Source organism: Myotis nattereri (genome assembly GCF_964212035.1).
Source record: "Myotis nattereri genome assembly, chromosome: 2".
Classification (NCBI taxonomy): domain Eukaryota; kingdom Metazoa; phylum Chordata; class Mammalia; order Chiroptera; family Vespertilionidae; genus Myotis; species Myotis nattereri.
The window spans coordinates 82,605,746-82,631,869 of NC_138076.1; the positions used below are offsets into that span (position 1 = coordinate 82,605,746).

At 38.8% G+C, this 26,124-nt stretch overlaps 1 protein-coding gene across 1 annotated transcript in view; it reads right to left on the reverse strand.

Annotated features, from left to right (window-relative positions):
* The window catches only part of VWA8 (von Willebrand factor A domain containing 8), a 392,708-nt gene that overhangs the window by 97,834 nt on the left and 268,750 nt on the right, over window positions 1-26,124 (reverse strand). Inside the window, exons 36-37 of the mRNA XM_081082746.1 lie at window positions 23,162-23,243; window positions 19,781-19,982 (exon numbers count right to left, since the gene is read on the reverse strand). Of these exons, the coding sequence (XP_080938872.1) occupies window positions 19,781-19,982; window positions 23,162-23,243 (284 nt within the window). The remainder of the gene's footprint in view (window positions 1-19,780; window positions 19,983-23,161; window positions 23,244-26,124) is intronic.

Sequence of the window (26,124 nt, forward strand, 5' to 3'; positions counted from 1 at the left end):
AATTTTTTATTATTATTATTATTAACCATTTATCTTTTTTTTGATTAGTGTTCTACATTCTGTTTTTTTATCATTATTTTCTTATCTCGTTTTTTCCTTTTTGCCAACCTTTTCTTCCTCACTTCTATATTTTTCATTCTTTTTCTCTTTTCCTGTTCCTGCTTTAGTTTTTCTCTCTTCTTTCTTTTTACTCCTTGTTAAAAATTGATCTTCTTTACCTGCTTTATTGACACATTACTATTATAGTAGTCTTTACAGGCTTACTCACATATTTAATTTCCTCTTCCCTGCTCCAAGTCCATACACCCTTCTCTTTTCTCTTTCTTTGCTAGCCAATTTCTTTTCTTCTTCTTGTTGTTTATTTTTGTTTTTATTTTATGCTTTTGTTTTTCCTCTCCTCGCTTGTTCTCTTCTTCTAATAGCTTAATTAATTTCACTCACCAAACTCAGGACTATCTGCTCTCTACTCTATTCTCCTTTTCCAAAAATAGATGAATATATAGATAGATAGATTAAAGAAAAGGGAAAATTTTTTCATATATATGTACATTTTTCATTTAATATATATTTTTAATTTAATATATATTTAAATTATTTTTTATTAATTATTTTATTTTATTGAGTATTTTGTTTTTTACTTTTCTTCTTATACACTCACTCTCTTCTACCTCCTCTATACTGAATCGTGGCCTTTCCCCCATTCATTCAATTCTTTTACCTTACCTTCTAAATAAGCTCTGCCTCTTCAGATTCAGTCCCACTCCCCCCCACCCCTTTTTTTCTTGGCATTTGTTGTTTGCATTTTTTGATTTATTTGTTGGTTTTGTGGAGTTTTCTTTCCATAAATGTATATTTCTTCCCCTTCTTTTTTCTTATTTTCCTTTTCTCTCTTACCTTTTTTCCTTTCTTCAATATCATTTTTGCATTCTTTTCTCTCCCCTAATTCTCTTTTCTCTGGTGGTCACCTTTATTTGGAGTTATCGGTGTCCTGAATGCATCTGTATTTTGTTCCTTCTGTGTCATGTCTTGTCGAGTTGTATTATGTGCCTTTTGGTCAACATGGTAGAGAGTGAGCTACATAACCAGACACCCTGAGAGGAGCAAAAATGGGAAGACAAAGAAACAGCCACAATATGAAAGAAAAGGAGGCACCACCAGAAAAAGAAGTAAACGAAATGGAGGCAAGCAATTTGTCAGAGAAAGAATTCAGAGCAATGGTTATAAGGACGCCAAAAACGATGGAAGACAAATTCAACATGTGTAAGAATCTAGAGGAAATGAAGAGTGACATAGTTCCAATAAAGAACAAAATATAAAGCATCAACAGTAAACTAGAAAAAGCTAGGTCCGCATCAGTGAGCTAGAAGACAAGGTAGGAAAAAACAGCCAAGCAGAGCAGCAAATGGAAAAAAACTTAAAAAGCAGGAGAACAGCCTCAGGGAGCTTTGGGACAACACGAAACAAAACAATATAATAGGGTGTGCCAAAAGGAAAGGAAACTGAGCAAGGAATAGAAAACCTGTTTGAAGAAATAATGACAGAAAAATTCCTTGCTATTGGGAAGAAAAAATTCACACAAGTCCAAGAAGCTAACAGAGTCCCAAACAAGATGAACCCAAAAAGACCAACACCAAGAAACATCATAATTAAATTGGCAAACATCAATGACAATGTAAGAATCTTAAAGGCTACCAGAGAGAGACAGAAAGTTACCTGTAAGGGATCTCCCATTAGACTATCAAGTGATTTCTCAACAGAAACACATCAGGCCAGAAGGGAACAGAATGAAATATACAAAGTGATGCAAAGCAAGGTGCTGAACTCAAAAATACTATACCCAGCAAGGTTTTCATTCAAAATTGAGGGGGAAATCAGGAGCCTCACAGACAAAAAAGGACTAAGGGAGTTTATTACCACCAAACCATCAATGCAAGAAATGCTAAAGGGACTGTTGTAAAAAGAAGAAATAGGAAGGGAAGAAGGAACACAGGCATAAAGAATAAAAATGGCGGCAAACAAGTGCCTATCTACACTAATAAAAGACAAAGATGCTAATTGACCATACCTTTGCTACACCATTAGCCAATCAGAAGAGTATGCAAATTAACCCAACAAAGATGGCCATTAAATTTGCATACTGCAGGCGGGGGCAGCAGCGCACGACATGGGCCCTGGATCTGTGACCCGGCGAGGTGGGGCAGGCAGTGTGCAATGCTGCCCGTGGGACCTGGGCCTGGATCCGTGACCTGGGGAGACGGGGCTGGCAGCGCGTGATGCTGCTCTCGGGACCCGGACCCTGGATCTGTGACCTGGTGAGGTGGGGCCGGCAGCGTGCGATGCTGCCCGGGGGATCCGGGCCTTGGATCCATGACCTGGTGAGGGAGCAAAGCAGAGGAGAAGGGAGACAGCCCAAGTGGCAGAGAAGGGAGGGATCCGAGGGCGAAGCGGCGAAGGGAGGGAGCGAGGCAGCAGAGAAGGGAGCGAAGCCCGCCTCGGTGGGCTTTGCTCCCTTCTCTGCTTCGCTCCGGTCTCAGGAAGCCCTATTCTTGCATGAATAGGCCTGAGGAAGCCCTATTCTTGCAGGAATCTTCCTGCAACAGGCCTCTAGTCTATAATAAAAGTGTAATATGTAAATCAACTGAACAGCCAAAGAGCAGAACGACCATCTGGATGACCATGCTATGACACACACTAGCTCCAGGCCAGCCAAGGCGGGTGTGATGTGATTGGCTGGGGGGGCCCCACCATTGCCCCATGATTGCTCCACAGAAGGAGGCTCAGGTCACCAGCAGGTGGAGCGATCAACTGGGGGGCGGGGGGGCGGCTCTGTGATTGCCCTGCAGTGGGTGGCGCTGCAGCAGGTGGGGCCGTCTGCACGGCAATTGATTGCGGGGCTCCTGGACTGCGAGAGGACACAGGCCTGGCTGAAGGACCACACCCCCTGAGTGCACAAATTTTGTGCACCAGGCCTCTAGTCAACAATAAAAACCTTAAATGTAAATTGATTAAATACCCCAATCAAAAGACATAGGGTACCTGAATGGATAAGGAAATATGACCCATATATCTGCTGTCTACAAGAGACCCACCTCAGAACAAAGGACTCACACAGATTGATAGCGAGGAGATGGAAAAATTTTTTTCAGGCAAATGGAAATGAAAAAAAAAAAGCTGGGTAGAAATACTTATATCTGACAAATTAGACCTCAAAGTGAAGGCCATAACAAAAGATAAGGAGGGCTACTTCATAATATGAAAGGGAGCAATTCAACAAGAGGATGTAACTTTGGTAAACATATATGCACCCAATACAGGAGCACCCAAATACATAAAAAAACTTCTGGACGATATCAAGGGAGAGACTGACAGCAATACAGTCTCAGTAGGGGACTTTAATACTCCTTAACACCACTGGACAAATCCTCTAAACAAAAAAATTAACAAAGAAACATCAATCCTAAATGACTCACTAGATCAGATGGAATTAATTGATATCTTCAGAACATTCCACTCCAAAGCCACAGAATATACATTCTTCTCAAGTGCACACGGGTCATTTTCAAAGATAGACCACATACTAGGACACAGCAAAGTCACTTCAAATTCAAAGAGAGAGAAATCATATCAAGCATCTTTTCAGATCCCAATGGCATAAAATTAGAAATCAACTACAATAAAAACAATGGGGAAAAATAAAACACCTGTAAGTAGCATGCTATTAAACAATGACTGGGTCACCAAAGAGATCAAAGAAGAAATAAAAAGCATCCTAGTAATAAATGACAATAAAAACACAATAATCCAAAATCTATGAAACACAGTGAAAGTAATCCCAAGAGGGAAGTTCATACCTCTATAGGCCTACCTCTAAAAACAAGAAAAAATTGTAATAAATTATCTAACTCTACAACTCAAAGAATTAGAGCAATAAGAAAAGCCCAGAGTAAGCAGAATGAAGGGAATAATAAAGATCAAAACAGAAATAAACAACATAGAGACCAAAAAAACAATACAAAAGAGCAATAAAACCAAGAATTGGTTCTTTGAAAGGATAAACAAGACTGATGAACCTCTGGCCAGACTCACCAAGAAGCAAAGAGAGAGGACCCAAATAAACAAAATCAGAAATGAAAGAGGTGAAGTAACAACCAACCCCACAGAAATACAAAGATTTATGAAAAAATACTATGAACAAATGTATTCTAACATACTGGACAACCTAGACAAAATGGATATATTCTTAGAAAAATACAAGCTTCCAAAACTCAATCAGGAAGAATAAAAAAACCTGAATATGCTGATAACTATTGAAGAAACGGAAACAGTGATAAAAAATCTCCAGCAAACAAAAGCCCTGGTCTGGACAGCTTCATAGGGGAGTTGTACCAAACATTCAAAGAAGAACTAAAACCTATCCTACTCAGACTATTCCAAAAAATTCAAGAGGAAGGCACACTTCCAAGCTCTTTCTTTGAAGCCAGCATTACTCTAATCCCCAAACCAAATAAAGACACCACAAAGAAAGAGAATTACAGGCCAATATCTTTGATGAACATAGATGCTAAAATCCTCAACAAAACTCTAGCAAATTGGATCCAGCATTACATTAGAAAGATCATACACCATGACCAAGTGGGATTTATTCTGGGGATGCAAGGATGGTACAATATCCACAAATCAATAAATGTGATACATTACATAAGCAAATTGAGAGACAAAAATCACAAAATCATACCTATTGATGCAGAAAAAGCATTTGACAAAATCCAACATCTTTTCTTGATAATAACTTAGCAAAGTAAGAATACAGGGATCATACCTCAACATAATAAAAGCCTTATATGACAAACCTACAATCAATATCATATGCAATGGGCAAAAATTAAAACAATTTTCCCTAAGGACAGGAACAAGATAGGGATGCCCACTTTCACCACTCCTGTTCGATATAGTACTGGAAGTGCTAGCCTCAGTGATCAGACAAGAAGAAGAAACAAAAGGCATTCAAATTGGAAAAGAAGAAGTAAAACTGTCCTTATTCGCAAAGGACATGATATTGTACACAGAAAACCCCAAAGACTCCACCAAAAACGTATTAGACCTAATAAATGAATTCGGCAATGTAGCAGGATACAAAATTAACACCCAGAAATCTATGGCTTTTTTATACATTAATAATGAACTCACAGAAAGAGAAACTAAAAACAAACAAACAAAAAACCCAAAACAATCCCATGTACCATTGCACCAAATAAAATTAAGATACCTAGGAATAAACTTAATTAAGGAGGTAAAAGACCCATGCTCGGAAAACTACAGGACATTGAAAAAAGAGATAGAGGAAGACATAAACAAATGGAAGAGCATACTGTGTTCATGGATTGGTAGAATCAACATCATCAAAATGTCCATACTACCCAAAGCAATTTATAGATTCAATGCAATCCCCATTAAAATGCCAATGGCATATTTCACAGACTTAAAACAAACTCTCCAAAAATACATATGGAATAAAAAAGACTCCAAACAGCCACAGCAATACTGAGAAAGGACAAAGTTGGAGGGATCACAATACCAGATACCAAGCTATATTACAAAGCCACTATCCTCAAAACTGCCTGGTACTGGGACAAGAACCATATAGACCAATGGAACAGAACTAGATCACCAACTTACACCATACAGAAAAATAAATTCAAAATGGTTAAAGGACTTAAATGTAAGACAGGAAACCATAAAAATCTTAGAAGACTCCATAGGCAGCAAAATATCAGACATATGTCGTAGCAATATCTTACCAATACAGCTCGTAGGGGAATGGAAACTAAGGAGAAAATAAACAAATGGGACTACATCAAAATAAATAACTTCTGCACAGCAAAAGAAACCATTAACAAAACAACAAGAAAGCCCACTGCATGGGAGAACATATTTGCCAATGTTATCACCAATAAGGGTTTAATATCCAAAATTTACAGGGAACTCATACAACTTAACAAAAGGAATAGAAACAATTGCAATAAAAAAATGGGCAAAGGACCTAAATAGATACTTTTTGAAAAAGGACATACAGAAAGCCAAGCAACTTATGAAAAAATGCTCAAAGTCACTAATTATCCAAGAGATGCAAATCAAAACAACAATGAGGTACCATCTCACACCTGTCAGACTGGCTGTCATCAACAAATCAACAACCGACAAGTGCTGGAGAGGATGTGGAGAAAAAGGAACACTTGTACACTGCTGGTGGGAATGCAGACTGGTGCAGCCACTGTGAGAAACAGTATGGAGTTTCCTCAAAAAGTTAAAAATGGAACTCCTATTTGACCCAGTGATCCCACTTCTAGGAATATATCCCAAGAAACCAGAAACACCAATCAGAAAAGATATATGCACCCCCATGTTCATAGCAGCACAATTTACAATAGCGAAGATTTGGAAACAGCCTAAGTGCCCATCAGCAGATGAATGGATTAGAAAACTGTGGTACATCTACACAATGGAATACTATGCTGCTATAAAAAAGAAGGAACTTTTACCATTTGTAACAGCATGGATGGAACTGGAGAGCATTATGCTAAGCGAAATAAGCCAGTTGGAGAAAGATAAGTATCACATGATCTCACTGATATGTGGGATATAATGAACAACATAAACTGATGAACAAAAATAGAACCAGAGTCCTAGAAGCATCGAAGAGACTGTCCAACCTATGAGGGAAGGCAGGGGTGAGGGGGTAAGAGATCAGCCAAAGGACTTGCATGCATGCATATAAGCATAACGAGTGGACACAGACACTGGGGTGGTGGGGGCTTGTCGGGGGGGGGGTGTGAGTGGCCTGCGGAGGGGGGGGTCAATCAGGGAAAAAGGAGACATATGTAATACCTTAAACAAGCAAAAAAATAAAAACAAACAAAAAAACCCCTGAGCTAAATGAAAACAAAAATTCTGATATTTTCTTTTACATTTGAGACATTATCTATTGACTTCCTAATATGAAAGATGAGAATTATTTTACCTTTGTCACTTTGAATATACTTTACCCTCCCCTATCCTTCTAATAGAATATTATCATAAACTTTGCTCAAAGCAATAGTTTATTTTATATTACCACATATGATCAGTCGGCCCTGCCCCACCCCGTGACTGCCCCAATCACTGTCCCTTCCCTCTGCCCGCTGGCACCTGCTTTGGCTGGCCTGGCACCGCCTGCTCGCCAGCCCCACCCCCTGCCAACTGGTAGTTCCGCTGGTCAGTCAATTTGCATCTTAGGCTTTTATTATATAGGATAGGATATTACTATATAGTTTTATATATTATTACATACTATTACTAGATATATTTTTTCACTTTCACCATTAATCAATGTACCACTTATGTTCTTTTTACTAATTCTTAGCTCCATTTTATATATTTTTCAGTAATTTGTCCCTAATTTCTTTAGCAGAGCTGTGAACCACTTTCAGTATTGTTAGCCTACCACATTACAACTTCCTCTTTTTAAAATTCAAGATATACGTTCTTTCTGGAGTTCTGTGTCTTCCCACTTTGCTTTGGAGTGATTGTTTTCAGGCCTTCTGCACAGCTGTCAGCCTAAGACACCCTTTCACCATCACATTTAGAATTACTTTTGCCTCTCTCCTGGCTAAAACCACTCTTTCTGTCCATGTCTTCCTCTTTCTTGGTTTACCAACTCTTTGGTGAGAGCATATTATGTAGAAGTTTCCCAAGAAATAATGTAAGTTTTTTGAGATTTTAATGTTTAATAATGTTTTTAGTCTGCTTTTATGCTTGATTAATAGCTTGGCTGAGTATAAAATTCTGGGTTGGAAATAATTTCCCCCCTAGATTCCAATGGCATTAGGATTTCTAATGCATTTTATATAACCTGTTTCCCAGTTTCCCCAACTTGCAAGTTTTCAACATTGTGTTTTTACTCGTGGATTTCTAAAATGTCCAATGAATATGCTTTGGAGTGTGTGTGTTTTCCATTTGTTATATCCAACACCTGTTTTTTAAATCATTGAATTTTTTTTAGATTACTTTTTGGGTCACTGCCTGCTCTTTAGTTTTTTCTTTCTGGAATTCTTATTATCAAACAAGACTTTATCTTTTCTATTTTTAAATATTTTTTTAAAAAAATTATTTGAGAGAGGGGAAGGAAGAGGAAAAGAATGAAAGGGAAACATAGATGTAAGAGAAACATTGGTTGGTTGCCTCCCGCAGACCCTGGACTGAGGATAAAGCCCCCAACCTGGGCATGTGCCCTGATCAGGAATTGAACTGGCAACAATTTTGGTGCATGGGACAATCCTCAATAAACTGAGCCACAAGCTGTCTTATAGGACAGTTCCCTTTCTATTAAACTTATTTCTGCAATCATTTTTCAATTCCTAAGAAGTCTTTCTTGTTCTTTGAAGGTGCCTATGTTAAAATAACACCCTGTTTTTGTTTTGTGAAGATAATATTTTTCTGTTACCTTCTGAGAACATCAATTGTCACTTTGAGAAATGTTCTACTGTCTGCATCATCTCTATTTTCTCTATTTTGATTTGTATCTTTTATATAGGCTATCTATTAATATTTAAGAATAAGGCATTAAAAAGCAAACTGAAAACTTTTTTGCATAAAGGCAAGGCTTGTCAACAAGTGGGTGTTACTGTAAGGTTACTCTGTAGGAACCTCCGCATGTCAGTGTCAGAAAGGCTTTTCTCAGGAAGAGATCCAAGGCCCTAGCCAGTTTGGCTCAATGGATAGAGCATTGACCTGTGGACTAAAGGGTCCCAGGTTCGATTCTGGTGAAGGGCACATGTCTGGGTTGTGGGCTCGATCCCCAGTGGGGAGTGTGCGGGAGGCAGCCAATCAATGATTCTCTCTCATCATTGATGTTTCTATCTCTCCCTTCCTCTCTAAAATCAATAAAAATATATTTAAAACAATAACAACTAATAACAAAAAACCTTGCAATTGTTTTTAAAAAAAAAAAAAAAGAAGAAGAAGAGATCCAAGGTAGTGGTGGGGTAGATGGAAGCTACACTCTCCTTCCAGGACCAAACTGTAATTATAACAAACAAAGAGTAATCAGTCTGAATAACCAACTGAAGACTAGCTGAAGAGAAGTCTTATGACCAAGGCTTTATAGAAGAAGTAACAGAGAGGTAGGGAGTGAGGAGACATAAAAAGGGTTTGCCCTGCTCCCATAGGCAGCAGCTGAGATTCTGGAGGGATATCTCATCTGAAAAGATTCCCCCTGAGGAATATGGGGTTTCAGGTTTTCATCAGGCTCCCCAACCCAGGGCACCAGAGCCAGGAAGAGACACCCACATAACACCTGGCTATGAAAATCAGCGGGAGTCTGTCAGCCAGGGAGAGGAAGGACTCTGCTAGAGACATAGGTACACTCTTAAAGGGCCAACACACAGAATCTCATTTGCAGCCATTCATCCTGGGCTCCAGTGAAGAGAGGGCTCAGCAGAGAGTCATGCGAGGAGAGACTGGGTTTGTGACTTTGGGGTGAAAGCTGAGGGGACAACTACCGGGATCCCTGTGTTGAGTCACTCCCTCTACTGCATCACAGATGCCATCTTTCTTGGGTGGAGCTTGCCCCTCTTATGGAATCAGCCTGCGGGACAACAATAACTCCAAATTCTGGACTCCATGTTAACTCACCCTGCACAGCATCCATGCTGCTAAGGAGTCAGTTGCCTGGGCCAGGATGTAGAGGCCTGGGCAGACATAGGGGGTATCAGTGAATGATTTGTGTGGCTCTGGATGAGTCTAATTCCCCCACCCCCAACTTCCCCTCAGCCTAACTGGCACCTTCCCCCTATCCTGACTCCCAGTGACCCCACCATGCTGAGTTTGGGCTCCTGGCAGAATGTGGGACAGACATAAATCATGTGTCTCTAGGACGAAGAAAATTTTCCCCTCACATACCTGACCGGTGCAGAGCCTTCCCTTCACATGGCCAAATCTTGGTCTGTTTTAGCATGATAAACTTCTGCTGGCCACACCCTAATGACTCCCAGAAAACCTGCCCTACCACAAAGGTGTGCATCCAGCAGGTGCCATCTAGACTAGGTACACCCTGGTATATTTTCAGAGTGGCCTAAAACCCAGCACTGGCACCAAGTTTGAACTTTTTGAATCTGGTGAACACCTCTCACCCCTATCTGGTGACTCACTGAGAACCTATTGCATGCAACTCAAAGACTGCCAGAGGCTCTTTCAGTGACTGAGCCTAACAGGCAGCAAGCAGGTAGAGGCAGGTGGTGGAGGATATTGGAGTTCCTTGGGACTTTTGCTTGCCTGCCCCTGGGCCTGGTGCTGGTAAAAGCCAGCATTAGGATGCAGCTTGATCCTTCTCAGGCATACCAGGCCCAGTAGAAGCAGCCACAAACGGTGGATCTCTTTGTAGTTCCAAACAGACTGCCCAGGGACAGTCACAACATTGGTCTGCGACTAACATTGGTCTGCACCAGAGTCCCTCCCAAGAGGCCCCAGAACAAACACACCCAATGGCCAGCTTGAGATAACATTAGAGTAGAATCCAATTAGCCATACAAGTGGCATATCCAAACCTGAGTAGACACTTCTCCCAAGAGGACATACAGATGGCCATAGACACATGAAAAGATGCTCAATGTCACCTAGCATCAGAGAAATGCAAATTAAAACCATAATGATGTATCACCTCAAACCTTCAGAATGGCTATCATCAATAAATCAACAAACAACAAGTGATGGTGAGAAAGTGGAAAAAGGGAACTCTTGTGCACTGTTGGTAAGAATGCAGATTGGTACAGCCACTGTGGAAAGCAGTATGGAGTTACCACAAAAAATTAAAAATAGAACTGCTTTATGAATGAGTAATTCCACTTCTGGGAATATAGCTGAAGAAACCTGAAACCTCAATTTGAAAGAATATATGCACCCCTATGTTCACTGCAACGTAATTTATAATAGCCAATACTTGGAAGGGGTCCAGGTGTCCATCAGATGATTAGATAAAAAACAGTGGTACATTTACACAATGGAATACTACTCACCTATAAAAAAGAAGAAATCTTACTTTTTGCAAGAGCATGGATGGACGTGGAGTGTATTATACTAAGTGAAATTAGCCAGTCAGAGAAAGACAAATACAATATGATTTCACTTTTATGTGCAATCTATTGAACAAAATAAACTAACAAACAAAATAGAAACAGATTCATAGATACAGAGAACAGACTGACAGTTGTCAGAGGGGAGAAAGTTGGGGGGCTGGGTGAAAAAAGTGAAGGGGTTAAGCAACTAAAACTCTCACATCCTCAAAACCCTCATAGATAGGCAACAGTATGGTGGTTAGCAGAAAGAAAGGGGGGTGGGAGGAGACAGGACAGGGTAAAAGGGTTGGATAAATGGGGATGGAAGAAGACTTGATTTGTACCCCCGAGGCCTATATAATTGTATTAACCAGTATTACTCCTAATAAATTCAACAATCAAGTGAAAGAAAATTATAAAAAATAAAAAGAAAAGCTTTTTCTCTTGGGCATGTCAATTTCCAAAGAGGATTTTTCCAATCTCCTGCTCAAGGGTTATAAATATGGATGCAGACTTTTACTTTATCTTCTTGTTGTCTATCTCACTCCTGCCTGAAGCTGTGCAGATCTCCATTACAGCTCCTGTCTTTTATAAGGGTAGAGGAGAGCCAGTTGCCCATGGGCATTAAGATAGAGGAGAAGACCTGGATTTCTAAATGGCCTCTATGCAGACTTTCCACCAATCTTCCAATTTTGAGTGCCATCCGCACTCCAACCTTCAAAGGTACATGGTGTCTTCAAGTCCTATGCTCTGGACTTTGGCAGAGTAAATTAGCTTGAGTCTTGTTGGCTTTCCCCTCTGCAGAAATGGGTTTTAGCTCTTTCCAGTCATTAACTGAGTTAACACCCACCCAGCTATTTTCCATTCTCCCAAGTGTTGCTTGCCACCCTGCGTTGTTATGCCTTCAGTTCTCTTTGTCCTTGTGGATTTTGGACCATTGGTCCTTGTACCTTTTTTGACCCTTTATCTTTCTTTCACTGGGATTTTGATAAGAAGTAAAACGAATCACATGTATTTGGTTTGTCAGGAGTCCCTACCTCCTTTCTTGAAAACTGGGTTCAGGTACTAATTCATCTTGGAACCACTTCCAAAGATAGAGTTGTTATTCTGTGCACCCTCTGATCTTTTAATCATACTTTTATACCTTTCTTCACCACACTGCACCATAATTTATTTGGTTATAGCTTTACTGGACTCTAAGTTCCCTGGGTTTGCACCTATACCTTACTTATTTTTTTATCCTCACAACTAGAGGTCCAGTGCATGAAATTCGTACAGTCGGGGGGAGGGCCCTCAGCCTAGCTTGCGCCCTCTTGTAGTCCGGGAGCCCTCGGGGGATGTCCGACTGACAGCTTAGGCCTGCTCCCTGTCAGTCAGACATCCTTAGCGCCACCATGGAAGTGGGAGAGGCTCCTGCTACCATTGCTGCGCTCGCAGCGCTCCCCCTGTGGGAGCGCACTGACCACCAGGGGGCAGCTCCTGCATTGAGTGTCTGCCCCCTGGTGGTCAGTGTGTGTCCTAGCAATGGTCATTCCTCCGTTTGGTCGATTTGCATATTAGTCTTTTACTATATAGGAGGATACTGAGTGCTCAAAGATGTAAATTAAATGAATGGATGGTTGAAACTATTCAAAGAGAGAGGTTAGAGATAGTATCGGTGGCCTGACCTTGTAAGGAAATCCTATATAATAAAAGCCTAATATGCTAAATGTCTGGTTGTCAGGTTGGCTGTTCAACCAATCAAAGCATAATATGCTAATAATATGCTAAGGCCACTCAACCGCTGCTATGACATGCACTGACCACCAGGGGGCAGATGCTCTGACCATTAGATTAGCTTGCTGCTGGGGTCCAGCCAATTGGGACTGAGTGAGATGGGCTGGACATGCCCTGGAGCCCTCCCACGGTCCCTCCCCAGCTGGCCAACCTCCCGCGGCCTCCCCAGCCCCGACTGTGCACCGGTGGGGTCCCTCAGCCTGGCCTCTGCCTCTCATAATCCGGGATCCCTTGGGGAATGTCTGAGAGCCAGTTTTGGCCCAATCCCACAGGCCAGGTCAAGGGACCCTACAGGTGCACAAATTCGTGCATGGGGCCTCTAGTAGAAAATAAAAAGAGAAATATTTTTAGAATGTTAAAAAGAGAAACAGAAGAACACTGTATACAGAAAAACTGAGAATGATAGCTCCAAATTTGACTTGTTCTTAACTGTTCTCAGGATTCAGGCTAAAGATGATGTATATTTTGCTGTGTGTTTTTTGGTCCTGTTCTAATTTGTCTTTTAAATAAGGCTAGACACTATAATCCTCTGCTGACAATTGTCCTATCATTGATTTCCTGCTTTTCTTCCAGCTAACAAGTTTAGGCACAGACAGTTTTTTCAATTCCTTTTTGGGGCCAACGAAAGTTTTTCCAAATAGGATTATAAACAAACGTCACAAATTTAACACTAGAATAGATTATGAATTATGTAACTCATTGGGTCATAATGTAATATTAGGTGTATGGGTAACAGGGCTTCATTTTAATTTGGCTTTGTTTCCATGTAAACATTAAAGAATTCTGTAGTCTAATATTAGCTGAATTCCATGTTTTTAACTTTTTCCTAAGTTTTTGTTTGTTTACTAAGTACTTACTCTGTTCCAGACATTAATGCATTTCATTCTTACAACATCTTTGTAAGGCATGATGATTTTATCTTTATATTATAATTGAAAGGCAAGTGTAGAAAGAACTAGTAATTGGCAAAGATCACAGACAAAGTAGAACATGGATTAGAACCCAGATTTAACCATTTCAAACTTTATGTGCTTAAACAATAGGCTATATAGCCTATGAATAAAATTACAATTCTATCTATAAATATAACTGCAAGGTTTTATTTCTACTGCCACTGTGATGTGTTGACTTTACATGAGTATATAAATTATGAGCTCAGAGCCATAAAAATTCTATAGTCATTGATTCAACATAATCACTGCATTTGACATCTCAACTTATAATTGACTAGAGGCCCGGTGCACAAAAATTTGTGCACCAGGGGTGGGGGGATCCCTCAGCCCAGCCTGTGCCCATTTGCAGTCCAGGACCCCCTGGGGGATGTCCACCTGTCAACTTAGGCCCACTCCCCGGGGAATCAGGCCTAAGCTTGCAGTCAGACATCCTTCTGGCAGCCAGGGAGCCCTCAGGGGATATCCGACTAAAGGCTTAGGCCCCCAAGGGAGCTGTGATGAGGAAACTGGGGTGACAGAGGAGCCATGTTGTCCCACCCCGCGCCCTGGGTTGGGTCACACACGGGATGCCAGGGCGGGCTGGCCGATCGCTGCTGCCCCGCCCAGACGCCCCGGGTCGGGTCGCACATAGGATGCCTGGGCGGGCCGGCCAATCGCTGCTGCCCTGCCCGGCTGCCCCAGGTCGGGTCACACATGGGACGCCCACCACCCCAGATCACAGATAGTAGGCCTGGATAGCAGCAGGGCAGGCAGGATGGTGCTGACCTGCCCTGCCTGCAGTATGCAAATTAGCTGCCATCTTTGTTGATGGTTAATTTGCATATATCGCTGATTAGCCAATGGGAGGCGTAGTGAAGATACGGCCAATTACCATGTTTGTCTATTATTAGATAGGATACAATGTAGAATTAATTTGTTTTCCTTATACTTAAAAATCATATACTTGTTGACTTGCTTATCTTAAGAAAGTGATTTGATTTTGGATATATTTAGCAATTACTGATAAAGCTGTGATCCAATGGAAGCAATACCTTTGGAGGAATGTAAAAACCAACTATCAGTTTCCTTCTGAAATACAGTGTTTAGAAGAAAGGTGGCCCCTGTGCATGAACCCATGAGTGTCATCCTACTTGAGGGCAGACTTCTCTCTAATCCTTTACTAAAACTGAATTTCTGGTTCAAGAAGAACATTGCCAATTGGTAAGTAGGATAACAGCAAGTTTCAACATTTCCCAAAGGTAATTGATATTCCACCTTATCTGCGTCCTCAATACCCTTTCTCCTCTTTTTTTTTTTTTTTTTTTTTGCTTCTCTCTCGCTTCTTCTCTACATTTCCATTGCCTTATTGCTACACGGCCTTGCAGTTAGGTAACTGTCATAATTCTCCCTGGGTTGCTACAGGCTTAACCAGGCCAGTAGCATGCTGGAGCCAGCTTGAGAGATGATTGCTAAATATTCAGGAATTTTGGGGAGCAGATTGTTAACTTGGTAGCTTGAAATCAGCCATGGAGGAAATATGCACACCATGGAAAAGGATAAATATTATAAACTGCCCCACCTCACTCCAGAGAGCTAGTTCATCAGCACACCACTGGGTATCATGCTCTCCAGGGAATCTTTTGCTTTCGTCAGGTACTGCTGACCTAAAACTAGAATCAAAGTGAACTTCTATGGCTGGGATTTCTCTAACAGGAACAAACAATGGGAAAATTCTTAAAGGCACTGCCCAAGTGTTACTATATAGACAAACAGCTAGACCATCTGAAAACCAGCTCTACTGACACATTGCTAGGAGATATGGTGGGAAATTATAGAAGTTTTTATAAAAAGCATTGCCTTTCTGGGCCAAGGATGATTTTCATATGTGCATATAAAAGCCCTACAAAATATATATTATTCTATAACATTGATACACTGAATCAAATTGTTAAGTATTTTCAGAGTTACCAAGGAGAGCAATGAACGATGTACAAAAGTGGATTATGCTCCTTAAAAAGAATAAAGAATTTCAAACCTCCACAGAGGATCTGAAGATAACAGCCTATACGGCGAAAACCTAAATTTACTAATAGAGAGCCAATTAAGTAATTTAGTGGTTTCCAAAGCTGAGAGTAAGCCTTAAAAATTCCCAACTGTTTAACTAGTGGTTACAGAAAAGGCCAGGCTTGGCTACCTAAGTACAGCAAGCTACATTTACTTATATTTCCAGAACATTTTCTTTGAAATGGGGGAAGGATGAGTTGTGCTTAATAGAAACTAGCTATCTTTTCCATGTATTTTCTCTACGCTTCTCTCAATTTTCAAATATTCACTGTGCCTGTTGTGTGCCAGGCACACTATAAAGGATGAGTAAGTTCCAGTCCCACAGTGTTTGTGTCAGATGGCTCTACCCATTTTTAAGTACATAGTACTGTTCAGAGGCCTCAAAGAGATTCTACCAGCAATATATAAAGTACTTAGTTTCTGATTAGTTTACTGTAATTAGAAAACAACATTTGAAAGCCACAACCTTTCAGCCTTTCTGCTGCTACAAGAATAGCCACCAGAAGCCTTTTAGAGACGAGGACTTGATTTCTGAGGAAAACTGTGGTGTAGCTTTTAACAGCCTTTTTGGGAAAAATCCAAGACCAAATAAAAATATGTAAAAAGTATGCTTTATAAAGAATACTGTGAAGTGCAGTCAGAAGAATTTTGGCTTATAATGAACCCAGGCTTTTGAAAACATGGAGTCTAAAAGGAATAAAAATTGATTCTTAATAATGGGCTCTTAGGATGACAGTGACAGTGGTGCTTTGAGTTTGTTGTTATAGTTGTTGACTATAAGAAAAACACATGTTCCTATCAAAGCATGTAAAATTACTGGACACACTCTCTATGCAGGGCTAAATACATACTCTCTTGCAAGTTGTACTCATTAAAACAACTATCAATGAATCCATTAAACAAAACAAAAATTCAAAGCAATAGTGGCTTCAGAGCTATTAACTCTGGAAGCCTGAAATGTAGCAAAAACATAAAGGATGGAGATAACGCACATGACTGGCTTAGTTTATCTAAATATAATAGTTCTTTTGACACCAGGCAAAGGAATTAGGGAAAGATGGGGGTCAACAGTGGTGGATGGCACGGGAGGTTATTTGCCTGGCCTTCGCTGCTGATCTAAAGAGCATCGCAGGACTAACAGGAACCACCCAAGCAGGGGTGTGTAAACCTCCCACACCAGCCTGCGCTGCCCCAAACTACTGGAGAACAAACTTGGCCTTTTAATTTCTGTAATGTAAAGTAAGTCCTTTTGGCCACTAGATGGAGATCAGGTTACTCTGCCAGGAACAAGGGAAGCTGCTGGCAGTCAAGTGGTAAGTATGTTGTGGAGAATCTAATCTTCTCTCAATACTTCCAATCAAGCTCCTAAATCAGGAGCAGACCCATGTTGAATAAAGTATCCATAAATGAGGAAGAGCTTGAAGGACTGAACAGGAGGAGAACTATAAAAGACAAATTTTTTACTTGTTATTACCGTTGCCCCTGGGATAATTCGTATTTAGAGTTAGTTGTATAAACTACTTGTAAATAATAACATGAACTGGTCTAAGTAAGAGCAATTAAATATGCTGTCTCATTGTTTACCAAGCAATGAGAAGGAAGAGGAGAGACATAACCAAAAATTAAAACAACGACAGACTATTTGGACAATGAATCCCATCTGTTTAGACAAAAAGACAATTTGTTTCGCAGTTTGAATCTGTATATAAGTATACATTTTCAATATGAACCAAAATGGATCAAGGAACATCAGAGATGGAAGGAGAATGTTACATAACATCTATTCTAATTTTCCAAATGGAACTACAATTTAATTCTGAATTATGTAACTTTATTACTAAGTAAGTCTTATTTCTGTGATAGCTGAAAATGGTTGGTTTGGGGAAGATCAAATATTGCCCTGTATAATACAGCCAAATATTTTATTTTTGAGATGTTAGGTACTATAATTGTTTATTCCTAACTTAATAACCATATATAGTCAACAAATACCTATTCAGTATTCAGTTACATAAAAACAAATGAATAATGTATGACAGTTTAAAATAATTCCATTTGTTATCAAGTAGCTTTAATGACCAGTGTAATTTAGTATATATGAATGTGAGCATAAACAAACCTATTAATTTCCTGTTATGTACGAATCATTATGTTAGGAGCTGAGAATACAGAGCTGCACAACAGAGTCAGGAAAGGCACTGGGAAGAGAAAAGCTACACAGCTGAACACAAATAGGGGTTAATTTTTGTAGTAGTCGACACCAGTTACCAAAATCATGAGTAAAAGTCCTTTTAAAGTTCTGTTGTAAACGATAAACTTAATAGGCCACAAATGCTGGCCACAGGAAAAACATGACCTCAGATGTCTATAACACTGAGAAATTAAAATAAAATACAAGATTCAAATACAATAGTATGTACTATTAGGTATCAATCACTGTAATGAAAATAGGAGCTTAATTAAAAGGGTGAAGAAATTAATGTTTAGAATAATAAAAAGTCAGAACCACAGTTAATTACTTTTCTAATTATTGTTATGGATAGTGACCAACATTCAGTCTGTTGCTGTGATAAGTCCATTGCACTTAATGACATATTTATTTTAGAGCTATACATTTGTTTTAGCTTAATTAAAATAATATATTAATACCATTCCAAAAGGATTTGAGGTTGCTTGCCTATACTGGTTTGTGATTTTCAAAATGTTACGTCCAGCTTTTAAGAATATAAGAGAACTATGAATTATTTATTCACAAATATATATATTTCTTCTTTAAGGAAATCACAAAAATAGCCAAATAAACTAGTAATTATTAATCAGGTATTAATAGAATAGTTTGTGGAAATTTCTTATCTCGGTAATTGGCTCTTTGCAGAGCAACACAGCTGGTAGAAACCTATCTTTCTTTTTAATGGATAAAAATGAAATGTAAACAAGGAAGTTTTCTTCTGAAGATTAAAATAAATTAATTACAAATAAATGCTTTTATGATATGCTTTAGTATTTATGGGTACACAGGCTTCCTCATTATTCACATTAGTTCTCGACAGCAGCTAGATTAGGTGATGACTGAGTCATTTTTGGAGTCTTGGGGTTTCCTCTCACTTTGGACACCTGTTCCCATACACCTTTCCAGTGTAGGGTTGGGTCTATTTATTCTAACTGCTAAACTTGCATTATCTATATATATAGAAGCCTAAGCGACCGTTACAACCGGTTGACCGAACAATGGTCGCTATGATGTGCACTGACCACCAGGGGGCAGATGCTCAATGCAGGAGCTTCCCCCTGGTGGTCAGTGTGCTCCCACAGCCAACCTCTCGTGGCTGGCCAACCTTCCGTGGTCCCTCCCCCTTGGACTGGGCAAGACAGCCCCAATCGCTGGCCAGGCCGAGGGACCCCACCCATACACAAATTCGTGCACCAGGCCTCTAGTCTGGAAATAAGGAACTTGGTAAAAACACATCTCTATTAGATGCATAGCTTTGTTTATCTTCTCTAGTCTAACGGTTTTGACCTTGTAAAATACGCTGCATTTTAGATCCTGAGTATCTCAAGTGGAGATGCTGACAATGATGACAATACACGTCAGAAGAGATGCAAAGGTGGTGCTGGAAAATGATTAATGCTTAAGGTTAAAATATAAAAGTTGATTGTATTCACATGCAGTGCTATGAGGAACCTGTATATTTAAGCACTGTCAGAGAAAAAGGCATATTTTTACTTTTTCACTATTCTAGATGAGTAAGATTTGCCTTTTTCTGGATCTGATATTTATTTTAGCCATTAAAACAACTATATTTGAGTCGTTGGGCTAGACGTTTTCACAAGTAGAATTTTACCACTTAAGGGTGCATATTCATGAACTCAATTTATACTTGAATATGCACCCTTAAGAGGTAAGATCAATTCAAGTGGTACCTGCATATGTCTGTCATCTTGTCCAATCATGTTTCTCCATTCCATGAGTGAGCGTTGCAGATGTTCAAGTCCAGTTTCCCAAAGTCTGATTTGACCTCCCATATCAACAGTAACAACACCACCTCCGCCCCACTCAGCTAGCAGTGCATCTGTGTCTGAAATAGTAGATATCCATGTGGTATATGGGGAGAGAAATTCTGATCTGAAAAAGAAATCACAGTATTCAAGCAATTGGTAATCTAGGTAATGAAGCTAGTTTAACCTGATTTAGGTGTATTAAACTTGCTATAAAGAATTCTAATAATAAGCACATTAAAAGATATCACCAGATCCATCTGTAAGTAAAAAAATACATATTTAGTTACTGGTTATTTACATTTTTTTTTTCTGTATTTATCCTAGGTGACATTAGTATTCATTATCAGAAAGAAACTCTAAACCAACTCATATTTCACAAACATGCAGCATAAGGTCAGCGCTGAAACTGATGTTTTGTTTATGTATTTTAACTTCCTTTGCATTTGATATTTTGCCTTTCCTACTTTAGAAAACTGTAAGGATTTATAATAAAGAATTTATATATTAGTTGTATTATATATTCATACATATACATTTCCTTTATTTTATATTTATGGTACATATACAGTCATTTCTAGGAATGCAGCGTTTGCCTGTAAGAGTCAGTTGCAGACATACTCCCTTTATTATCTATATAACATACATACATTAGAAATCCTAATTACCAGTTTGTGTGCTCCCTAAACACATCTGATACATTCTATATAATAAAAACATAAACTATCATTGCTGATCTCGTAAAACCACAAAACCACACTATGTATTAGAGAAATTCTTATAATATACCAAAAATAAACCAAGACTACTTTGACTTTTCAGTCTGCCTTGTAGATTTTAAACACAGTGTAACAAAGCCAGCTATTCTGGAATGCAGAAGTCTTAGAAAATGTTTATATGAAGAGGATGATAACAGTAGGATGGGAACAAGTGTTTCAGAACTACTTTGCAGTGTTAGAAGGACTCAAAGAAAGTAATATTTGATATAATACAGGATATAACTTATTGTGCTCTCCAAAAAAATATTTACTTTAGGAAATAAATTAGTAGGTACAGATGGTGAAGTTAAATGGCTACTTAAGAATAATGAAATTTATCCATGTGAAACTATGTTTGAAACTTTTCTAAGAGCACTCAAGATGTGTGCGTCCAATGAGCACTGTATCTACTGCTTGCATATTTAAATCTCCATGAAACTGGAAATTTACAAGGGCAATTTCTTCAACATGCCAATAAAAAGTGCAGAATAAATTACTTTTCTACAACAATTTGTACACCAGATCTAGAATCTCTTCACCTTTAAAAGTAACACGTTCCCCTTATACATAACAAGTTCTTCAAGAAAAACATAGAATTACAGTAGAGTGAAACCTAGATTTACATACACCCACATACAAGGGCTAGGGAGTATCATTTTACAAATGCAAATAATGTAAAAATTTGAGAAACAATACTCAAATTTTACTGAAGGCAAATGTGATATATTCATTTTGGTCTTGCATTTACATATAATTTTACTGTATTTTTTATTATTTGAAGTTAGCCATCAAATGAAAAATTCCTGCTATCTAGCAGAATGCTCAATTTAAGTACTTAGCAACAAAATTGGAATCCAAATGGGTTTCTCCCTTGGATTACATATATGCCAAAATATGACAGCAGTTCATCTCGAGAGAAACTCAGATATACTGACAATGAACAGACAGAATCACATGGCACTTAAAATGTGCCAACTTCACATTTAGATGTTTTGTAAGTGTAAAATATACACTAGATACCAAAAACTTAGAGAAAGTAAGAAATGTAAATTATCTCATTAAATTTTTATATTGAATATATGTCAAAATGATAATATTTAATATACACTGGGTTAAATACAATGTTAAAGTTAATTTCACTTCTTTTTACTCTTTTAATGTGCTTACTAAGGAGTATAAAATTACATATGTGGCTCACATTATATATTTCTACTGGACAGTGCAGCTCTAAATGAATTATGGTGACCAGCTGGCACTGGTTATATATACAATTGCTCTCCAGATGTTCTTTCTATAGCAGGTATAACATACAGGTTACAGAGAAAGTTAAAAGAGAAAAACACGGAAATAAAAAGCTAGGGCTAATGAGGCAGAAATTAGGACAAATAATAAAAACATTATTTAATGCTTTAGAAATGTAAAATAAGTTCTTTGCTTTTGTAACTTGCACTAATAGTATATTTTAATAAGCATATAATTAATATGGAATAAAGACTTTTCCTAAATGACTAAAGGCCATTTTCCATTAAACTGACACAAGAAGCCATACTTACATATGTTGGAATAAGTAAATCTATTTCTTTGGATATGTTTTCATTATTCATATTTCTTGAACCTGACTCAAGGGTAAAGGAAACTGTGTTTCTGAGTTATTCTGTACTGTCATGCTGAGCTATTTTCTTCTGGGAGTTGGAGAAGGGGCTAAAAGGGAGATCTGGTGATGTTCCAGGTCTCTGACAAGTTCCAGTGTCCCTGGTCTTCCTGTGACACTGGAAGGCTTTCCAGGCTTCTCCACTTAGGATTTCAAGTGATGTTTTAACCACAGTGCTGTGAAGGCTCAGTCGCCTGTGAGGGAGTATATGTCAGGAGGGGGTGTGAGATCAAGGCAGGTACACGGTCAGGTTGCAGGAGGTCATGGATGGAGGCATCCAGAGAGGGATGGGCTACTGGCGAGGACCTATGTGTTCAGACACAGAGCATCAGTGCTTTTCCTTTCATATCCTCAGTCTCGCTAGTGTGAATGCTTTCCTTCCATCCCTGGACAATAAAAGCAGTGAATGACACTGAGTTTCATCCCAAATCTCTGAAATCCTTTGACCACGGTATGACCGTCACTACTGTGCAATAACATATTTTAAAAGAATATCAGCCAAATGATATTTAAATTACTTTGATAGTTTGAATACATTTACCTCAGAAAACTAACATATGAAATTAATAAGTATGAAAATTTCTATAATACTAAAAATGCTGTTTCAGATACAGAAAAATTTATCATTAGGACAGATCAATAAAAGAGAAATGAAGGCTACAAGGCTGATAGATTTATACCTATGTAACATTTGAACATTTTTCCAAAATGAAAATTAAAACGGCAGTAAGGCATGCAGAAGAACAGCAAGCTATAAACCAACTGTAGCTGAAAAAAAAAGAGCTTTCTATTTAAGGAAGCAGAAAGCACACATTTATTCAAAGTACTTGTTAAGAAGTCACTCTTTTTTCTTTTAATCTAACATACAAGCTAAGAACAAAAGTGGAACTGGATTACCTAGGAATAGGGATATATCGGAGTTTTTTTGATTGAAGATCAGTGACTTCTATATAACCAGATGTATGTGGAGGGGTAACATCTGCAAATAGTCATGACATGAACAGAGTATTAAATTAGTACATGATACCAATATAGGAACAACAACAACAAAAGCACAAATCCTATTAAAAGTGGAATGAAGTTATCGATAGCTTGAAGCAGAACTCTTAGGATTCTTGTTTGAGAGATGAGGAAGCTGAAGCTTATAGAAGTGATATACTCATGTGGTGGTTTGCTTGAGGCCATGTACTAATAGCTGTAGAGTAATGGAGATGGCTTTCAAATGCATGCTTTTCTGGCTCAAATCTACGATCTGTCTACCACTCCCCACAGCTCCTACTTGAGCTGGCCCTACGGCAAAACAGTTTTAAAAATAGCCCCATTTTACAAAATCTGGGCTACTACTGTCTCTTAAAAAAACAGCAACTTCCCCTATACAGAACCCATCCTTTTAAAGATTTCTGTCCAACTAATCTTCTAATAAATTATGATTAGAATGATACATCAAAAATATCCACACTGAGTTTATCACATGCAGTTTACAAAAATAAGAAGCATGGTTGTTTCATTTCACATTTGCAGCTGAAGGTTTTTGAGTAGGGCCACCTGAAAAACTCAAAATCTCTCCTACATATTCATCAACCATGGCTGAGCTTACTGTGCACCAGACATAATGCAAAGCACTGGGGACAGAGCTTAAAGAGATGAGGAACCCCCAGCATAAAGAGGAAAGTTATTTTTTGGAAAACAAAATAAAACAAAAATCACAAACACAGCCCTTAAGGACTTGGAAAGAATTCCAGGGTGGGAATCACAGGCCCGAGGCCAGGTGTGAACTGCAGAGCTAGGCAAGGAGTGGTGCCAGGGACAGAAGGGCCAGGGGAAGGGGAGATAATGTGCAGAGACAGCAGAGGGCAAGACGGGAGAGTTACTATGGTGATCTGACCTCCCAGCTGGATTGGCTGTCCCCAGATGGCCGTTTGTACAAAATGAACATGCTTATCCTAACTAAGTCAGGCACTGCCTACATTGGAAATGTTGCCTGGGATATAAGGTCAATCTTGGATAAAGTTTTGCATCATATATCATTTTTGACAGTTCCTGCTGCTAAGACCTCGTTGAATTAGATTGAATTATTTATAGACCTAGGCTCTTTTCCAAAAATGACCAATTATTGAAGCAGTTGGGATGGATAGAGCTGCCTAGCTTTTTGGCTTGCCGCTAACAGGAACTATTTTCATAACTATTAGTATTAAGTTAAGCTACTGCCATTAGCACGTTTAAACTGCCCGTGAAAGCAAAGTAAGTCCATTTACTTTAATTATCTTTTCTCTATATTTTTCTTTTCTTTCACTGTGCAAATTAATTTGGACATAAAGAGGATGAGAAAATTCAATAATGATCATGTCTATTTCAAGAAGAGAAAGCAAGAACTTTACTCTTGCTGCTAAAAAATATTTTCACTATTAGAAAAGGCAATTTGTGGCTATAAAGTATTTAAAAGATACTAAGGGTGGTGGTAGTGGTGGTGATAATTGTAAGCACTTTGAAAAATAATCAGAATTGATGTTTACTGATGTGAAAATAAATCAGCTCAAAACATATGATTATATTAAAGAAGTAAAAAACCGTGGTCAGATTTCCCTCCTAACTTTGTCTATCCATTTTAAATGTTCCAACACTGTTGAGAGGATGGAGGCTCAGTAAAGTTCCATTATATTTATAATCCAGGTGGATTTCAAAGTCAGGTATAAACTATATTTATGGATTAGTCTACTAATGATGAAGGGAAGTCAGTACTGCAGTGTTCACGGCATTGCTCCCCTGAAGACGGGGGACAGCTTACATGTACAGTGCCAAGATTAGGAGGAGGTATAAACTGTCAGGCAAAGGTACCAAGAACATTTTCAGAGGGAAGATGAAATTACATTAAAAAATTTACTCCTAGCAATGTAACTTGATGTACATCTGTTAAGTACTAGTTAACAATCTTCTATACCCTGCAAACATGCTAATACCAAATCTCTGAATTTACTAAAAGTTCAAAAAACAGAGTACTACTTTCAATCAAGAGTCATTAATTTGTATTTAAAGAGCTAAGGGCTGTGACTGAAAAAAAGCTAACACTTAGCTAGAAGAAAAACAATTGGGAGAAAGCAATAAATCTCTGCCTGTCTGCATTAAACAAAAGTTGCACCATCATTAAGCCACCAGGAGAGTAGCCTTTATAGTTTCTATTGATTTCCTTAATAAAAGGCTGATAAGCATTAGTTTCTGTCAGATGGTTGGATTCTATTTACTTTAAAAAACTGAATGTACATCAGAGACCTACATGAGCATAGATTAAGGAGTCACACAAGCTGAAAGAAAAAGCAATCAGTCCCTTTACTCCTCTTATCCCTCATTTCCGGCTTTCAGAGACATGGTCAACTTTTATGCTGTTTCTTTGGTATTCACCTTCCTCCTTATGGTACTTAGTTTTATGATGTTTTAGTTTTAGGGATCATTTATTGATTTCCCACCATGGAAGATGAGAGTTTATAACTCTTTTTCATACACCTCTTCCCTGCCCAACCTTGTTTTTCCCACTCTCAATAGCTATCCTAGCTAATAATAGACAAACATAGTAATTAACCATAACTTCGCTACCCTTCCCATTGGCTAATAAGGGCGATATGCAAATTAACTGCCAACCAAGATGGTGGCCAGCAGCCAGGCAGCTGAAGCAAACATGAGGCTTGCTTGCTCCAGTGATGGAGGAAGCCAAGGTTCCCTGCCTGCCGCTGTCGGCCTCTGAGCTGCACTCTAAGAAACAATGTTGCAATTATAGAAGCTAAACAAACCCCAGAAACCTGCTTTCAGCCAGCCGGGTCTCAGAGCTGGAGTTGCAACAGTGTTTCAATTATAGAAGCGAAACAAAC